General features: G+C 35.6%; 2 protein-coding genes across 2 annotated transcripts; both read right to left on the bottom strand.

Moving 5' to 3' along the window:
• Positions 1 to 13,198: 13,198 nt before the first annotated feature.
• Positions 13,199 to 14,585, bottom strand: LOC124373964 (ATP-dependent DNA helicase PIF1-like). The gene is made up of 2 exons (XM_046832272.1): positions 13,793 to 14,585; positions 13,199 to 13,731 (listed from the first exon to the last, which is right to left on the bottom strand). Exons 1-2 carry the CDS (start codon positions 14,583 to 14,585, stop codon positions 13,319 to 13,321), a joined length of 1,206 nt encoding a protein of 401 aa, XP_046688228.1. The 3' UTR covers positions 13,199 to 13,318.
• An 80-nt stretch (positions 14,586 to 14,665) lies between these two features.
• On the bottom strand, positions 14,666 to 16,062 carry LOC124373963. Its single transcript, XM_046832271.1, has 3 exons — positions 16,045 to 16,062; positions 15,048 to 15,869; positions 14,666 to 14,959 (listed from the first exon to the last, which is right to left on the bottom strand). The coding sequence occupies exons 1-3, from the start codon at positions 16,060 to 16,062 to the stop codon at positions 14,666 to 14,668; spliced, it is 1,134 nt and encodes a 377-aa protein (XP_046688227.1).
• Between the last annotated feature and the right edge of the window lie 876 nt (positions 16,063 to 16,938).

Below are 16,938 nucleotides of genomic sequence, written 5' to 3'. Positions count from 1 at the left end.
CAGTTTGACACACTTATCAGAATAAAACATTCTGATGGATGTTGTTCAGTCAATCTCTCGTAAAGACAAAAATAACACTCTTTATTGAAATCCAATATCAGTTTTACATTGGTATATTGCGCATTCATCTTCTTCGCTATAGTCGTATTAAAACATTTGCTTGTAAAATTTTTGTGCGAAGTGCCAACATAGAATGTACCGTATATTGTTTCTAAGACTCGTTCAAACTTCAGTAGTCTTTTAACTTTTCTCGTTGAATATGCAGGATAAACTTTACCTCAACTATGTTCAGAGAAATGAATTATTCACGATGATGCAAAGCGGTCTCACTTATTTGTCTACTATACTTTGAAAATGTACTGTCAGTACTTTTACAGACCATAGCAACAGGAGGAGAGATTTGATTTTTACTTACTGTATTATACTTCCACTGTACGTTTGTATGGATTGTTTTTGAGTGAATTGAGATATATAATTTAAAAATTTGTTTCTGCCTCAGATTATCTTCCCCTTTATTAAATCTTTATTCAATTTATTGCAAGAATTCAGTATTGGGATGAAATTTTCCAAACTACAACGTAAATGGCGATTATAATGTTATTAGTATCGATGTTATTTGTATGTGTATATCGCATAACATAACAAATTTACAAATTTTCAAAGCTTAAATCCAGTCCTATTACAGAAAACATTAAAGTTTAAAAACTGCATGCATTAAACATTATTAGCTTATTACTAATACAAGTTTTTGTCCACAGTTATTGGCTGTAATGATTCTTTACATATATAACAGTCTAGCTGTATTTTGTTAAGGATTTATATCTATGATTTTGATCAAAATCTCAATATAGTCCAGGAAAGTAACATTCTTACGGGTAATTCTCTTTATGAGTTAAATTGAAAACTAATAATACTCTACAAAAACTATCACCTTCCTTTTGTATGAAGCATAACATTTAAAATATTTATATTGGTGTTTTTATTATTTTACTTCAATTTTAACGCCTTTATTTGGCATATATGTATTTATTGATTTGTGAAATTACCTATGCAAAAAAATCATACAAGGTTAAGTATCAATTATTATAGTGAATTTACGTTTATATGGTTAGGCCGCCCTTGGTTACGTTCTAATTAGTATTGCTTTCTTTGATCAAACACATTTACCGTTTTATAAAAAGTTTTCCTTTTCTTTGGTATAAAGAGGAAACACGTCAGAAATGTTAGCTATAATTTTGCTCAATTCATCAATGGGCACATGGAAACCGTAAAACTCACATACTTTTATCATTTATAGTTAATTTGCTCTTAAACAATATCATTAAGGTAACACCCAATGACCTACCACCTCTAGGATGTCTTCATATGAAAATAAAAAGGTATTTAAAATATTTAAAGACTATGAAAACTCTAACCTTTGATTGGCCCCAACTTTTAAATAAACAACTTAAATACAACGCTGCAGTTCATTATCTTTAAATTATGAATTATCTGTTTTATCCTGGCAAATTTTAATGAAGTGAAAGTAACATTTATGAATGTTACACCACCTCAAATATATTGTAAATAATTACTGTACTTTCCGCACTACATTAAAATCACCATACAATAAAGATTATTTATTTCTATTAGTATTTAATATGAGCAACCTGAAAAAAGTGTTTAACTTATATTCCAGAACCTTCCTAAAATTCTATGATTTGCAGTGAAAGTAAAAATATGACTCATAAATGTGACGAAGAATAAGCAGAAAGTTTTAGCGACACGAATTCAAAGATCTCGGCTAAAGTTCCAAGTTAAACCAAATAAAGAAGTTACATGACGTCTTTACAGTTGTTTGCAAGAACTGCCACGAGAAGTAAAGTTTGAGACTTTTGGTCTGACTTTCTCATCAGCTGCAAGTTGTAGACACATTTTTCATCTTATTCTTTGATAAATGTATATATACGCAGGGTTAAAAACAGTCTTATTTTTTTAAGTAGAACAGCTGTAAAATACAAAATTTTGTTGCAACATAGATTCACTAAAATGAAGTTCACACACACACACACACACACACACAACACACACACACACACACACACACACACACACACACACACACACACACACACACACACACACGCACACACACACACACACACACACACACACACACACACACACACAAACAATACTTATCAGGTGTATCAAATATTGCTGTCCAAACGCTTTAGTTTCCTTTCCAGTAAAAAATGTATAGCAATAACTTGTAAGCAATAAAATTTAACAAAGTAAACAGCAATCGCTAGTAATAATTCATGTCCATACAATACTTGAATGAAAGTTGTTAGATTTTGAACACAGTCCATCCTAAGAGATTGGAAAACTTTTTCCGTTTGCTGAACCCATAGCTTACATTCTTTTCCTCCTTGGCAAACAACGACATGGGTTTTCTTTTTATGTAGCGACATCTTTCACATTTATAGCCTTTTTTAGTAACAGGGAACATTGTTAACACAATCTTTTAGGTTTGTTTTATTAGCTGAGCGTTAGAGAAGGCTACCGTTAAGGCAGCTAAAAACGTGTTATTTCGGTCTATGCAATATTATACTTTGAAAGCGAAGTTATCTGAAATTTTACATCAATCTTCCTATCTATATATGGCACGCATGTTGCGTTGTAGTACTCTCATAAACTTTCAACATCAATATACCAGCGATTGTTATATTTTGTTAAACAATTCAAACTGTGTCGATTTAGCAGACACTATAATTTTAACAAATAATTGCTTAACCTGAAGTGAATTAAGACTAAAAATCTCTTTACGAGGTATAGAAGATACCGTAATTGCTATTCTTTTGTTTCCAGTTTGGTCTGTTTATGTGATTCTTATACATGCAGTAATTTAAAACAAGAATTTTCTTATTTAAAGTAGAGCCAAATACAATGAAACATTTTACGTAACATTAAAAGTAATTTATACATTCATTTAACTAAAAGCATTATTAGTTCCGCACGTTAGTTCGTGCAATAATATTGTACAACGTGATGTGACGACTTTCATGATAATACACTGAGTTCAAAAATTAGAGACTCAATTATTCTGATACCTACATGAAAGTAAATGGTTATGAATATATAAGGGTGTTTCTAACTTAAAATTAGTTTGTATTGAATTAATTATTTACTAATGTGTTAAAGACGCTCACTTGTAATTCTTAGAAGTTATCGCACCATGGGTAGGGCTACAATATGCGGATGTCTATGAATTATATCCAAAATACGCTGAAGTCAATAATTTAATAGTCGTATCACTGCGGTGAAGTCTTTATTGTGAATTTTAGGGTAATAATCAAACGTTTTTGAAGAAAAATTATATTTATTTGTTTAACTATCCCATTACGCATAAAACACGAATTTTAACAATTTGGGAAAATATTGACAGTTCAAATATTCTTATCCACCTTCTAAAGGCAACTTAGGCCTAAATAAGAGCGGAGCTTGTTTAGTTGCAATAAAATATTTACAATAGCGTATTAAGTAAATGAAAGAACATATATAACTCCTTGAGATTCAACATTGAACTTACTGCATGCCTTTAACAGAAAAAAATGGAAATCCAAGACTTGATCTCGGTCATTGGTAGGGTAAAAGGGATGTGTTTTACTGTTATCTTTAAATACCAATACATCTGTGCTTTTATTGTTATTTACGTGTTATTTATTATTGCTATATCTCAAAATATCATTCCTTTATTTTTACTGTCATATTCAAAATTACTTCGTTTTATAAGTTGTATTTTTATCTTCTTCATGCTTAAATTGCTCTAGATTTTTGTTTTCTTTTTGTTCTAAAACATATGTAACATTACTGCTATTTCAGGGTTTTTATGAAATGGTTTGGTAATAAATAAACTCCTAAAATTACCCCTAGAATGAACAGATGAGATGCTAAAGGAATGAATAACTGTGTCCATTTAATCAACACAGAAATTATAAATTTGACAATATACACGAGTTTACTAAACATATGTGGATTTTAGTGGAAATGGAATATTCTTTAAGTTTCATAATAATCTAGGGAACTAATTTAAAAAACTTTTAAATGGTCCAAAGAACCTTGATCGCTTAAAAGATAACCCTGATACAAATAAAACCTTTTTACTTTTGGATAAGCTCCAAAACTGCATCAGTGCACTACAGTTTCAGTTTGATTTATTCATTATAGATTTTTACATTAAGGGATAATAAACATACACAGGGAAGGGTTGAGCAATCTATACCATTAAATCCCTTACTTCGTGATACAAATACGTGATATAAATACTGTACACTGGTCACTATAAGATATTAGAAAACTTTCTCTGTTCAAGTCAACTTCTAATTCAGTTTTCCTTGGTAAATTACGTTTAACGACATTTAACTTGGATGTGGGCACCTTAAACACTGTTTGGGGAAAAAATATATAGTATAAATTTAAATACACTAACAAATCAATCAATAAAATATAATGAAACAGTGAGATTATTGGGTAATAGTGGGTGTTACTTTAATATTTAATTAATACTCTAATATGAAGAAATAAATAGAGACAGTACATTTTTTATACCAGAGAAAGCATTTCTTGTCAATAAATCTTTATGGAAATGAAATTGGACTATATAAATTTAAAAATATTAGGCATATAGATAATTAAATGCAAATTTAACATATTACTTGACAAGAATTAAGTGTAGTGTACAAAAATTATAAACTATTTGACTATGGTACTCAACTGAAATGTAACCTATATTGCTAGTACTGAGTATAATCCCTTACATAACAGATGCTTAGAGAGGGAGAGTGAAGCACAAAGGAGCTACATCATCATCATCATCATCATTAAAATCATTATTTCTATTATTCACACGTAATCACGCTCACTATGTGATTCATATGCCTCTCGTGCAATGAGTTGTAGCCTTATGAGTTGCTACATAAACCAAGTTCGTATATGTGGATGTGAGTACTAGAGAATATTAAAGAATATATAAAATATATGTTTAAGTCAGCAGTATATGATAAAATATGTTTATGCAATATAGAATATACAAATGATTTTTATTAACAAATAAATCGTAGTCTTGGTTTGAGTTTTCTAATATCTTATGTTCTATATTTTCTAAGTTAGTATCTCCACAACGTTGGGGAGGTTTATTAAAATAAAATATAGGAAACCACTCTAAATTATTTCTTTGAAATTAAATCTAACACCAAAGTAGCCTTTTTTCAAAACTTTGAAAACTCTTTACAGCATAAATAATAATCCGGGAACAAATAATCTCACGTAAAAGCAAGAGAAGCAATAAGGTCTTTCAAACCCAAAACTTTAATAAATAACTATTTACAAATTATTACAAATCCAAAATGTCAAAAACTTCAACGAATTGTCTAGTAATGTGAAATTGTGAAAAATCACAATTAATTTAAATAGCAAGTAATGCTAGGCACGGGTTTTCCATCATCCTATATTACAAAGATCAGTAGATCTTTGGTGATTCCAATATTCTACTTCGCTGCATGACAACTTAACTACAATTTTGGGTTAAATGAAAAACCATACCTAAGAGTCCGGACATCTAAATGCCAGGATTCACAACTAACTTTATATATATCAACTTCATGAGCAATAACTATAATTATTATAGACCAAAATAGACCAACTGTAAAAATAGAGGCCGCAATATATCTGGCGCCATTTACCAACAAGCGACAACTTACCGGAAGCCAATAGTAAATTGCGATTGTCATGGCAGAAACAAGATAACGGAAAATTATTGCTTCCTTCCATATCAATGCTAAATAAAGCCATTTTGAAACAGCACATTGCATGTGTTTTGCTGTATTCTTTTGGATTTTTGTAGAATTTATTATTTGATTTCTTTTTTTGTACATTTTGCAGTATTTGCCGGTTAATAAGCTAGCTATCACTAAGCCATTTTGTTTTTATCTTGTATTTTAAATTGTCAAATTAATATAATAACAAAATTTTGTTCAATATCCAAATAGATTAATCATATACAAACAATACAATACCAACTACCATGAATATATCATATTTCTCCATTCAAATACAGAAATTACTTTGATAAATAACAAGAATAAAATACGAAAGGATTTTCCAAATCCCTGAATAAACGGTATCGCAGAAACCGCTTTCCATCCATTTCTTCTATTTATGACGCTCATTTATTTACAGCTTGTTCTCTCTCAGCCTCTCATCATCTGGCAGATGTTTTAATTTTGTAGCCTTGAGAGGAATATGTCCTTTCCTTGTCTCAGAAGAGTTTAAGAAATTATTAAATTATGAAGGAAACAGGATTTTTCCGGACATTTGCCATCGTTCAGTGAAACAAGAAAAAAATAACACTAAGTTTTCGAGATCTGCAATCTGATCTCTTCTTCAGGTAAAAGAACTAACCTAATACATAATTATAAACTAGGTTAAAATAAACAAATCTTACTAAAGATGCGGTTTCAATTAGGTACTATTCAATGAGTCAAAAATATTACGATACAAAGAAATGATATAAAAATTCAGATGATATTAAACTGGATTATGGACTGAGAGTAACTGTCTGCATCAAGTGGGTCTTAAACCATCACCTGTTTTAACCATACAAACATCTATACTATCATATAAAATTTAATGGTGCTTCTCTTATTTAGTATGTGCGTGCGTGCGTGCGTGCGTGTGTGTGTGTGTGTGTGTGTGTGTGTGTGTGTGTGTGTGTGTTTATTGAAAAAAGTATTATCGACTTAAGATTTCAATAGAAACTCGCTTTTTAACACATAGGACGATTCCTATTTCAAACATCACTCATAGGTACGTCCCACTGGCCTCTAAAGTTTCGAAAATCCTATCTTATCTCTAAAAATGCGAAAAATCTTATCTTGGTCTTTACATTTTAATTACAGCAGATAACTGTTATTCTTCCAAATACCCTGTTTAATGTAATCAACTGTTAGGTTTAACCATTGTTTTATGACATCACGACTGATAAATTTGTTTATATTTTTTTCCTTGAATGCAAAGATTAATGTAGTAGTAACAAGACATCTAATTGAAATTTTTTTCGAATTGAAATTGAGTAAAGTGTAAAAACATTTGGACTAGAAAAGTTTATTTTTTGTAACGGTCTATTAATAACGTTCTTTGATCTGTACATGTTAGCAAATATTAGGTATTGAGTACTTGATCAGTGCTGTAATGTAAATATCCAAGACAAAGTTACTATAAATTTAAAGACTGTCATAAATGCTGTCTTCGTTGTCCAGTTCTAAGAAGCAGGCTACTCAGACCTGTACACACACACACACACACACACACACACACACACACACACACACACACACACACACACACACACACACACACACACACACACACACACACACACACACACACACACACACACACACACACACACAACACACACACATATATATATATATAACATCTTATGTGACATTAAGATGATATATAACATATAAGAATCTTAACATTGGAGACATATTTGAGACATAATTCACTCAAACCAGAAGTGCTCAATAAATGAAAATACCTACGAAATTGCGTGTGAAGATGTGTGTCACTTCTAATATTCTTACGATAACCAATAAAATGTATGACACTGAAGTGTGGAAGAAGGGCTCTATAGCCAGAATTCTTTACATTAATAATAAACATGGATATAAAATATTTGTTCTAGATACACAAAATCGCCATAAAAAGCATGGACCTGTTTTAGTAGCATAGTTGTCAACTCTACCGTACATTACATTTGTTCATGTTTTCAGGGTTGAGGTTAGGATTTTATCTGTCTGTTTTTACAAATTAGACACACTTCTAGGCTTAAGCTTTCTTGATTTCAGTCAAGTCTTTTTAAGAGCCAAAAATAAGACATCACCTCAGTAATATCCAATATCAGTTTTACATCGGTATATTGCACATCCGTCTTCTTTGATGTGGTTGTATGAAATTATAGGCTTGGGAATTTGCTGTTTAGAGTTTTCTAAAAAGTATGTATAGTGCTACTAAATCTCGTTCTAATATGAGTAGTCGTTGTAACTTTTCTCATTAAATATGCAGGACAAACTTTACTTCTACTATATTTAAGGAAATTAGTTATTCACCGTAATGGAAAGTGGTCTCACATAATTTTGTCTAACGTACCTTCAAAATATTCCGTCCAGAGTGTAAATGTCAAGAGCAAGAGAAGAAGAATGAAGTATAAGAAGGGAATGAATTAACATGCTTAACAATACATGCATGAACACATGCATTAATAACTAAAATTTAAACTATTATATAAAATTAATTTTGACCATAGCAAAGAATACCCGTATCCATATATCCAATGACGAAATAAAAAACATTAAAGGAGTATAATTAACATAAAATACGATAAATAAATTATACAATTCTGTATAAAACTCCATTGGTGGAGTATATTAGTAATTAGAGGAAATGGAAATATTCTTTCTGTTTTCTTAATCATTTATAAATAATATACTTTTTTCATGAATCATCCAATAAAGGAGGACGGTTTTTAACGATACATTTAAATATAAAAAAATATTTAACACACAGGTTCCAATTTGTGTAACCGTTTTTCAGACATTTAAATAGTTCAAAGAACTCTGACCAAAAAGGTGGCACCAATGTACTAAACTATAAATTCAGTAGTTTATTTGTATTAGCTCTATCGCTGGATAGAGTCTAACTCGTGTTAAATTATTATTTGATCTAATTTACTTATTGTTCTAAGAAAATCTGAACAGATTCTAAAAAAAAAGTTAAAAGCAATAAATCTGTAACATTCAATTGCTTATTCCAGGAATACGTGACATAAATACTGTACGCGAGTGGGCACAGGTCACTCTGTGAGATTGGAAAACTTTCTCTGCTAATCGAGTCATAGCTTACCGCCCAGTGTTCCCTGGTGAGTTACAAGTGCAGACATTTTACTTGGATGTGGACACCTTAAACATTACTGCTTGGGGAAAATAACAACGAGTATAAAGTTGAATACATGAGTTCACTGAATAACAAAGAATTAACCAGTCAGAATCCCAGGGTTATTATGCATGTAAATGTAATATTTTATTTCCTTGTGCTTCCAATACATATTAAACGTTCAGTAACCAGAAGTCCATATCCTATAGAAATAAAACAAGGAAAAATCTTATTTTAAGAAATATAAAGTTGGAATTTCAGAAGCTCTGACTAAAAACAGTACATTCCTAAGCAATTCTTTCCAGGCTTTCCAGTGTTAACCTCAAAAATAGACAGATACTTACAAATATACTTCCTTAAATAACCATTATTTGCATTAAACCTCCAACTTAAAGAATATTCATTTACGTCCAAAAATTAGTAGCCTTAATCAATGACTCAAAATTTATAACCTCTCATATTTTAACTTATAAATAAAGACAGTACATTCGTGTACAGGAGAAGGCAGGTTTTGGCAATAAATGTTTATTTATGTGGTTAGGGCTTTTGCCACTTATAGATATTAATAATATAACGTACTTAAATGAAAATTCAACAGTGAGATTTAAAATAAAATAATGTTTCATGTACTATAATAATTTTGATATTAATTTGTAATTAACTTAATATTACTAGTAGGGATTATAATCCCTTGGTTGTACACAACAGATGATTAGAGACAGAGAGAGACACACAAAGGACTACATCATCATCATCATCATAATCATAACTTCTATTATTAACACACAATCACACTCACTCTGTGATTTATATACCTCTCGTACATCAAGTAGTTTCCTTATGAGCTGCCATGTAAACTCAGTGTATCTGGATGAGGTTGGTTATTTCAAAACAATATATATATATATATATATATTATATATATTATATATTATATATATATATATCAAATTCAATAACTGCTGACAACAGCAAAATAACTCTTAATTGATAAAGCTATTTTAAATTAAATACTATGTACTTTTATTAAGACGTTAAAAACTTCTTTATCCTATAAAACAACGCTATATATTATGTGCCTATAGAAAAAGTAATTACATCACTCTTAAGAAATTTTGGAATTTACATAAAAAGATTTTAAATCGGATAGAGCTTGATAATATCTAATGTTCTATTTTGTAATATTGAATATTTTATAAAATTCATAATACTGGTAGGTCACCCTTAAAAGTATTTCCCTCTTCTATGTCGGGAATTGACAATGGGCAAACAATTACTATGACATTAGGAAATCTTCGAACCACTCTAATCATTTGTTTGCAATTACATATACTAAGTAAGTAAACCTCCATATTTTTTTAGTTTTTAGAACTTATTAACAGCACTAGTGATACAGCAATAGCAATAATACTTCAAACCAAAATTGTTAATAAATAAAACTTTTCATTCATTATAACAAATCCACAGGTTCAAAACTTACCTATTAATCAGCCAGATAACGTGAAATTTTACAATTAATTAATATAACAAGTAATTGTGTTGAAAGTGCCAAGCTTTTCAGGACATTTTTCATCGTCCAATTAATGGAAATATGAATGTTGTTCCTATATTTTAATGGGTCATTATTTCAATTATGAACTGAAGCTGGTAGTATTATAAATGGAATTTCCTTTGAATTTTTTATACATTTTCAGGTAGTAATTAATAAGATGAGGTAGTTAAGATGCTTACTCGTTTTATAAATTAGGATTATTACCATAAAATATCATTTCCCCGCAACTGATATGATCATGATGTTTGTTATATAGGCTAATCAGTTGTTACAGTTATTTTATAACAGTTTTCTCCATACATTAAGAGAGTAAAAATTAACTTTTATAAATAAATTACATTTTTTGTTTGTGTTTAAGGGCAGTCTAAACTCGAATTTATTTAATTGTTTACGATGTTTGTTTTTTTGATGATTATTATTCTTTGAAAGTTTCTAAATCCAATGATGTATAACACATGGTACTAATAAATTTATAACCCAAGTAAAAAATATTTTTAAACAAGTACTGCAAGATATCTCAGCGTGGATTTTGCCAGCTCTTACAACTTTTTGTCACAGGAACTTCTTATAATAACAAAAGTTCCTGCAGAATATGTTTATGCTTTATACAGATAGAAACACTTTCTGTTTACTAACTTGTGTTTACTTTTCTGGTTCATTTTCCCGCTCTGGTTGTTGAAGTGCTCAGATCGTTAACTTGTAATTTTAGGTTAAATCTGTGTGCATACGTCCAGATTGATTACTCTGGTAGTGGTAACTACTTTGTGTATAATTGTTTGTCTAACATCACACTGACCTCTAACTCAGACTAGAAATATTTAATACTTTATATATTTTGTAAATATCTTAACACATTAGCTATTAACTTTGAGCCTGTTCAGGCTGGACCTGTCATGTCGACAGGTTCAGCCTTGCCCTTGGAAGGTCATGTCGAGAGCGACATGGAAATACAAAAGGCAGTAAGTACTATTTTGCCCCACAGATCATGACTATTCTAACCTAAATCTAAATAACAGGGGAAACAAAAGGGCACAAGAAAATAATGGCACAGATGGTTCAGAACAAACTCAATTTATCAATGATTTTAATCCACCATTACTTAAAAAGCCTCACATTCAACGTATCTATAAACCTGAAAATTCAGGGCCTTTTGAGGTAATCATACAGGATAAAAAAGAACAAAAGAAACCTATTTACAGTACGAAAAATATTTAAAAACATCATATGAACATTGACCACATTACACGAGCTGGCAAGAATATATCTGTTATTTGTAAAAACTATACAGCAGCCAATAATTCAGTAAATTCACCACATCTGTTAGAATTTAATGTATTTGTACCCTCAATTAGAGTACACACTCTCGGTGTAGTCTATGCAGAGCCCGAGGTAAGTGAATTAGAGATTTTATCTGAGGCATCGTCAATATACCCAATCACTCGCTTTCGCTCGCCGGGGGGCTCCGCCCCCCAGGCCCCCTTAGGGGTGTTACTTTAAGTTCGGGTTCGAGATCAATTTAGGTATTAGCTAATTTTCTATTAGTACAGTTTTGAAATCAGGCAATTTTTTGAGAGTGGGTAATTTTATCAGACTCAATTGTATTTGGGGTAGATAGTAGTTGTTCAATATTCAGGTAGGGAGAAAAAGATAGGATTTCAGTGAAAAAAAGGTGAAGAGGCTGATTTATGAGCTTGATATCAAGGATATTACAAAACTATTGCATTTGATCATTTTGAAGGTAATAGAGATGGTGGTTTTAAATGAAGAAAATGCTTTTGATGGAATAAATGGGTGGTTGGAATTTCAGTACAAAAATATGTATGAATTTTGAAATGAGTAAAAGTAAGTTGGCTGTTTGTCGGTTAACCTACGCTCAGGCATTGAGGTTAGCGTATTCAGTCTCGCCACAGGGATGCACAAAACGCAGAGACCATGTATATGTACACATTTATAACAACAAGTAGCTTATTAAATCAGCTTTGGTTTTAAGTGCAATAGTTAGTTATGTTTATGGCATAACTTATGGTTGAATGCAATGGTAGAACAGGTTGTTAAATTGTTAAAGTATTGATTAAATATGTCAGATGGTTGATGGCATGAAAACACGATGACTTAGACAATGTTAATGAATGGTGAATTGACTTTGAGGTAAAAGAATTGGGTTTATTTTTTAGGATGAAAAGAATATTGCTGTTTAATTAATTTGTCATTATTCGTTTTAAGCAAAAGAGATGGTTGATTTTGTGTGTGTGTTGAATATGAATAGTGGTTTAAAAATATAGAATAAAATGTGTTTGGAATTTTGAAATGAACAGAAAATCAGTTGTTTGCCCGTCGGTTTACCAACGCTCAGATATTGAGGTTGGCGTATCCAGTCTCGCCACGGGGAGGCCGGCAAACTTAGAGACCATATCTATTTACATATTTACACAAAACGGGGAGTTTTATTCTGGCAGATCCCCTTGCCTACTGCTAATAAAGTCATCAGGGAGTTTTGGTTAAAGCAGTTCCCTTTGCCTACTGCTAATGAAATCATCAGGGAGTTTTGGTAAAGCAGTTCCCTTTGCCTACTGCTAATGAAATCATCAGGGAGTTTTGGTAAAGCAGTTCCCTTTGCCTACTGCTAATGAAATCATCAGGGAGTTTTGGTGAAGCAGTCCCCTTTGCCTACTGCTAATGAAATCATCAGGGAGTTTTGGTAAAGCAGTTCCCTTTGCCTACTGCTAGGTCAAATCACGACGGGGAGTTTTTTTTAAGTGGCAGATTCCCTAGCCTACTGCCGAAGACTTAATCAGTGTTTAGAAGGAGCTCGTCATATACAATATTCTTTGCATAGGCGACTCCTTCTACTATTCTGTCGTCTGGTACAAGAACGACGATGTCGTCTGGACGTCTCACTCTGCTCAACAGGACGTAGAGCTGGCCATGAGTGAAGCAGTCCGTTCTCAGGTCGACTCCGACGTACTCAATTGTCTGGCCTTGGCTCTTGTGACCAGTCATGCAGTACGCCAACATGAGGGGGAACTGACGGCGACAAACCCGGAGCGGCGATCCTTCGGCAAACGCGAACCTGAACGTAATCCGGGGAATTCCGATAGGTTGCGTGTTGCCGATAAGTCTGACGGTGATCAGTCGGCTGCTGATCGCCGTCACAATGACTTTGGTGCCGTTCACGAGTCCATCACCGATATTTAAGTTTTCTCATGATTAAGCATACGGAGCCGACCTTGAGACGCAGGACGTGATCTGGCACTCCTTTGCCAGTGGCCTGGTTGAGGAGATTTACGTCCACATCCAGCCCGTCGTCGTCTTCTCTGTCCACGGTGTCCGCGCTTCTCAACTCATGAATGCGCCCGTCCATAAGGTCTAGGATGCGACCGTTGATCTCCTTGACGTTCACATTCAGAGTTGAGAGTATTGCCCGTCTCGCACAAAGATCAGGATCTCGCAGAACACCAGGAGGAAACACATCCGTTATTAAGTCCGCGAGAGAAGTGAGGCATCTCACCCCAGTGAGGGGAATGAGAGACTCTCTCTCGCGGCCTTCTCCAAAAAGTAAAGGATTTATTGTTCCATTGCCTACTCCAAGGAGGAAGTTGGAGTAGTCAATGGAACCACTAGTTCTCTGGGGTGTCGTCAGGGAAAATAGTGTGAACAGTCGCCACAGATGTGACGCCCGAAGTGACACGCACGCGACATCAGCTGGTGTGCGAGCCTTCTCAACGACGGGCGCAATCTGACGGATGTCCCCGGAGCAGATGAAGATCTTATTCCCGAATGGCACACTACTATTCATGAGATCCCGGAGGGATCTGTCGATCATCTCGAAGATGTAGCGGTGTGCCATCGGGGCCTCATCAAACACAATGAGCTGTGCTGCTCTGATGAGTTCTGCTCGCTGGGACCCGTTGGTGATGTTCCACACACCTGTGCCGTGACCTAGGTCTAGAGGGAGTCGGAACATGCTATGTGCTGTTGTTCCTCCAGCCATGTTTCCTTGCAGCAATCCCTGAGCTAGCCACGGCGAGTGCAACCTGTCGACAACCACGGACATACGCAAGGATGACACGAATCAGAGAGGTCTTCCCATAACCCCCGGGACCGTCCAGAAATATGATTCTAGAAGTGCGTCGGTCACGGGGGGTTGAGAAGCAGAGAGCGAACGTACTCAAACACACGGCGCTGGTCTGGGGAGAGTTTGGGCACCCAGTCCTCAACGATGGTTCGCTGGAGGTTCTCGCCGTAGTTGAGTAGCTCTCTACCTAACTCAGTCGTGTCATCCTCGACGTAGGGGAGTCCATGATCTTTCAAGCACGATCCCTGCTGGCGGAGGCTCCGATCGATGTCTATCAAGGTAAGTTTCACCGCCAGTTCAGGGTCGAGAGGGTTCCTTTCTAAGTGATCCTCGCTAAGGTGGTTCTTGAAAGACTCCCACAGAAGAGCAGCGGGAGCTCCCGTGTTGCAGAGGATCACGAAGAAGGAACGGAGCCTAGGTCCAGTTCATAAACGTAGATGCCTCGCGCAGCGCGTGATTGTATTCTTCTTCGTCTTCCACCAGGCCGAGATTGCGGGCTACGTCCTGAAACGTCCGGCAACCAGGACCGCCACGAGCCAGAAGATCAACGTAACCACGGCAAGGTGTAGACATAAGTAGAATACGAAGGTAGTATTGTTCTCCTCGGTTAGGAGAGACCCACATCAACCTACATACCTTCTCACCACGCTGGCGAGTCGTTACAAAGTGATAGCCATCGGGGTGTTCGTACAATTCCGCAGTACGTGGGCGCTTAGTGTGCACCATGAACTTCTCGTAAAATGTCTGGTACGTGACATTGTCAAAAGTTTCATGGTGCGGGCGATTGAAGTAGACCATAAGCTTGGAGCTTGCTTGAGTGACTGCATCAGAGAGCTGTCTCGGCCGAAAGACAACACTTTGTTTGCCCTCTAAATGCACGGGAAGACACTCAACGGTGGGCTCGAGCTTTGACACAGGAAAGTCGAGAAGACGCCAGCATGCGTCGCTGGCACCCACCATTCTCTTCGTCACGTAATGCTCGACCTCATCCTCTTGTTTCCCCAGGGGAGTGACGGTTACGTTCTGGAGAGAACCGCCTTTCATGAGGTACTTAAAGAGGTACTTGATTACGCGACGAGTAGAAGCAAGCTCCAAGTTTATGTGCGCCTCGTATTTGAGCAGTAATGCGGAATTGTACGGAACGACCCAGCCATCATGCACTTTGATCTGTCTCCTCCGTGATGTGATAAAGCCTTCGTTTGTGTAGTCTCGTTTGTATTGGACGAACCCCCTCTCGTCCACGTGGGTGGTTTGGCAGGCAGGCTTGGGGGTTAGAACTTGTTGCAGTGCCCCTTTGCAGAGTCCCAGCACAGGAAGTCGGTGCGGTGGTCAGTACCACATGGACCATGAATCATGTGTTTCAGCACCAACTTCCTGAGTCTTCCAGCGGCTTCCTCCTCCGAAGGGATGTCTGCGCGTATTACGGAGTCAATGTCACGTGCCTGTACCGGTCCATCGCCGTCAATTTTAAACACAATGTGGGCATGAGGAAGGCCCCTCATTTGCATTTCAATGACATAGACGATGTAAACCGGACGGCTAAACATTGCTCCGCTGCGCAGATCTCGGAGGAGTTCGCCAAGTTTAATCTGGAAGATTCTGCAGGCTGTTGAGGGGTCACTGCGGCCCGCTGTTGTGAGGGCAGGCCTTCTTGTTTTCCTCCCAAGTAGCACTGAAGGTGAACGTCAGGAAAAACGTAGGTGAACCCAGACGAGACACAAGGCCCATTGCGTTCTCGTAATGTACCTTCATGTATCTGGGTCCACCGGTAAACGAACTTGGGAGGTAAACTTTTCCAGCCTGCACCCCACCCTCACCCAAGACTGTTTCATCGCGGGTGATGTCGCCTAAAACCTGCCCACCAGCTTGCCTACCCCGTTGAGCTTCAAGGAGCTCGTCCAGTGGTCCTATCCTCAAGGAATTTTGAGCAGCAGAAACGCGTTTGGGAGAAACGAAATAAATCTTAGACGCTCCTCCTCGTACCTCGCGAACATCTCGACCTGCCATGCTTGAGACAGCCTGCCGAAATGCGAGAAACGGGGATCGGAGAGGAGGAGACATCTAGAGTAATTGTATTGTGAAAGTTTCCCCCCGTGGTTGTCTAAGCGCCCAATATGCCACCCTAAATTACCTTGAGGATAGAGCAACGGATATTAGAAAGGCTCCATTAAGGGGCTAAAGAGGTCAACGGAAGACGGACGCCTATCACTCTTCTTCCAGATGGTCAATTTTCTTGGATCAGTTATGGTGTCTTCATTGCTCAATACAGCGTGCACTTCAATGCCTGTTTGCCTATCTCCAAGAACAGGGCCATGGGTAGATCTGCTGGTCA

Source organism: Homalodisca vitripennis, unplaced genomic scaffold (assembly GCF_021130785.1).
Source record: "Homalodisca vitripennis isolate AUS2020 unplaced genomic scaffold, UT_GWSS_2.1 ScUCBcl_6853;HRSCAF=14258, whole genome shotgun sequence".
In the NCBI taxonomy this organism is placed as follows: domain Eukaryota; kingdom Metazoa; phylum Arthropoda; class Insecta; order Hemiptera; family Cicadellidae; genus Homalodisca; species Homalodisca vitripennis.
Note: the sequence above shows the minus strand (reverse complement) of the source record. Positions and strands in the feature narration are given on the sequence as shown.

Excerpts from the sequence above, each read along its gene's own strand:
- LOC124373964 (XM_046832272.1), bottom strand. The coding sequence starts at position 14,585 with ATGTCCGTGGTTGTCGACAGGTTGCACTCGCCGTGGCTAGCTCAGGGA. Across the intron at positions 13,732-13,792 it reads TCTCCTCAACCAGGCCACTG|AAAACTTAAATATCGGTGAT; the intron begins GCAAAGGAGTGC and ends CTTAATCATGAG.
- LOC124373963 (XM_046832271.1), bottom strand. Across the intron at positions 14,960-15,047 it reads ACAATCACGCGCTGCGCGAG|TCTTTCAAGAACCACCTTAG; the intron begins GCATCTACGTTT and ends CTTCTGTGGGAG.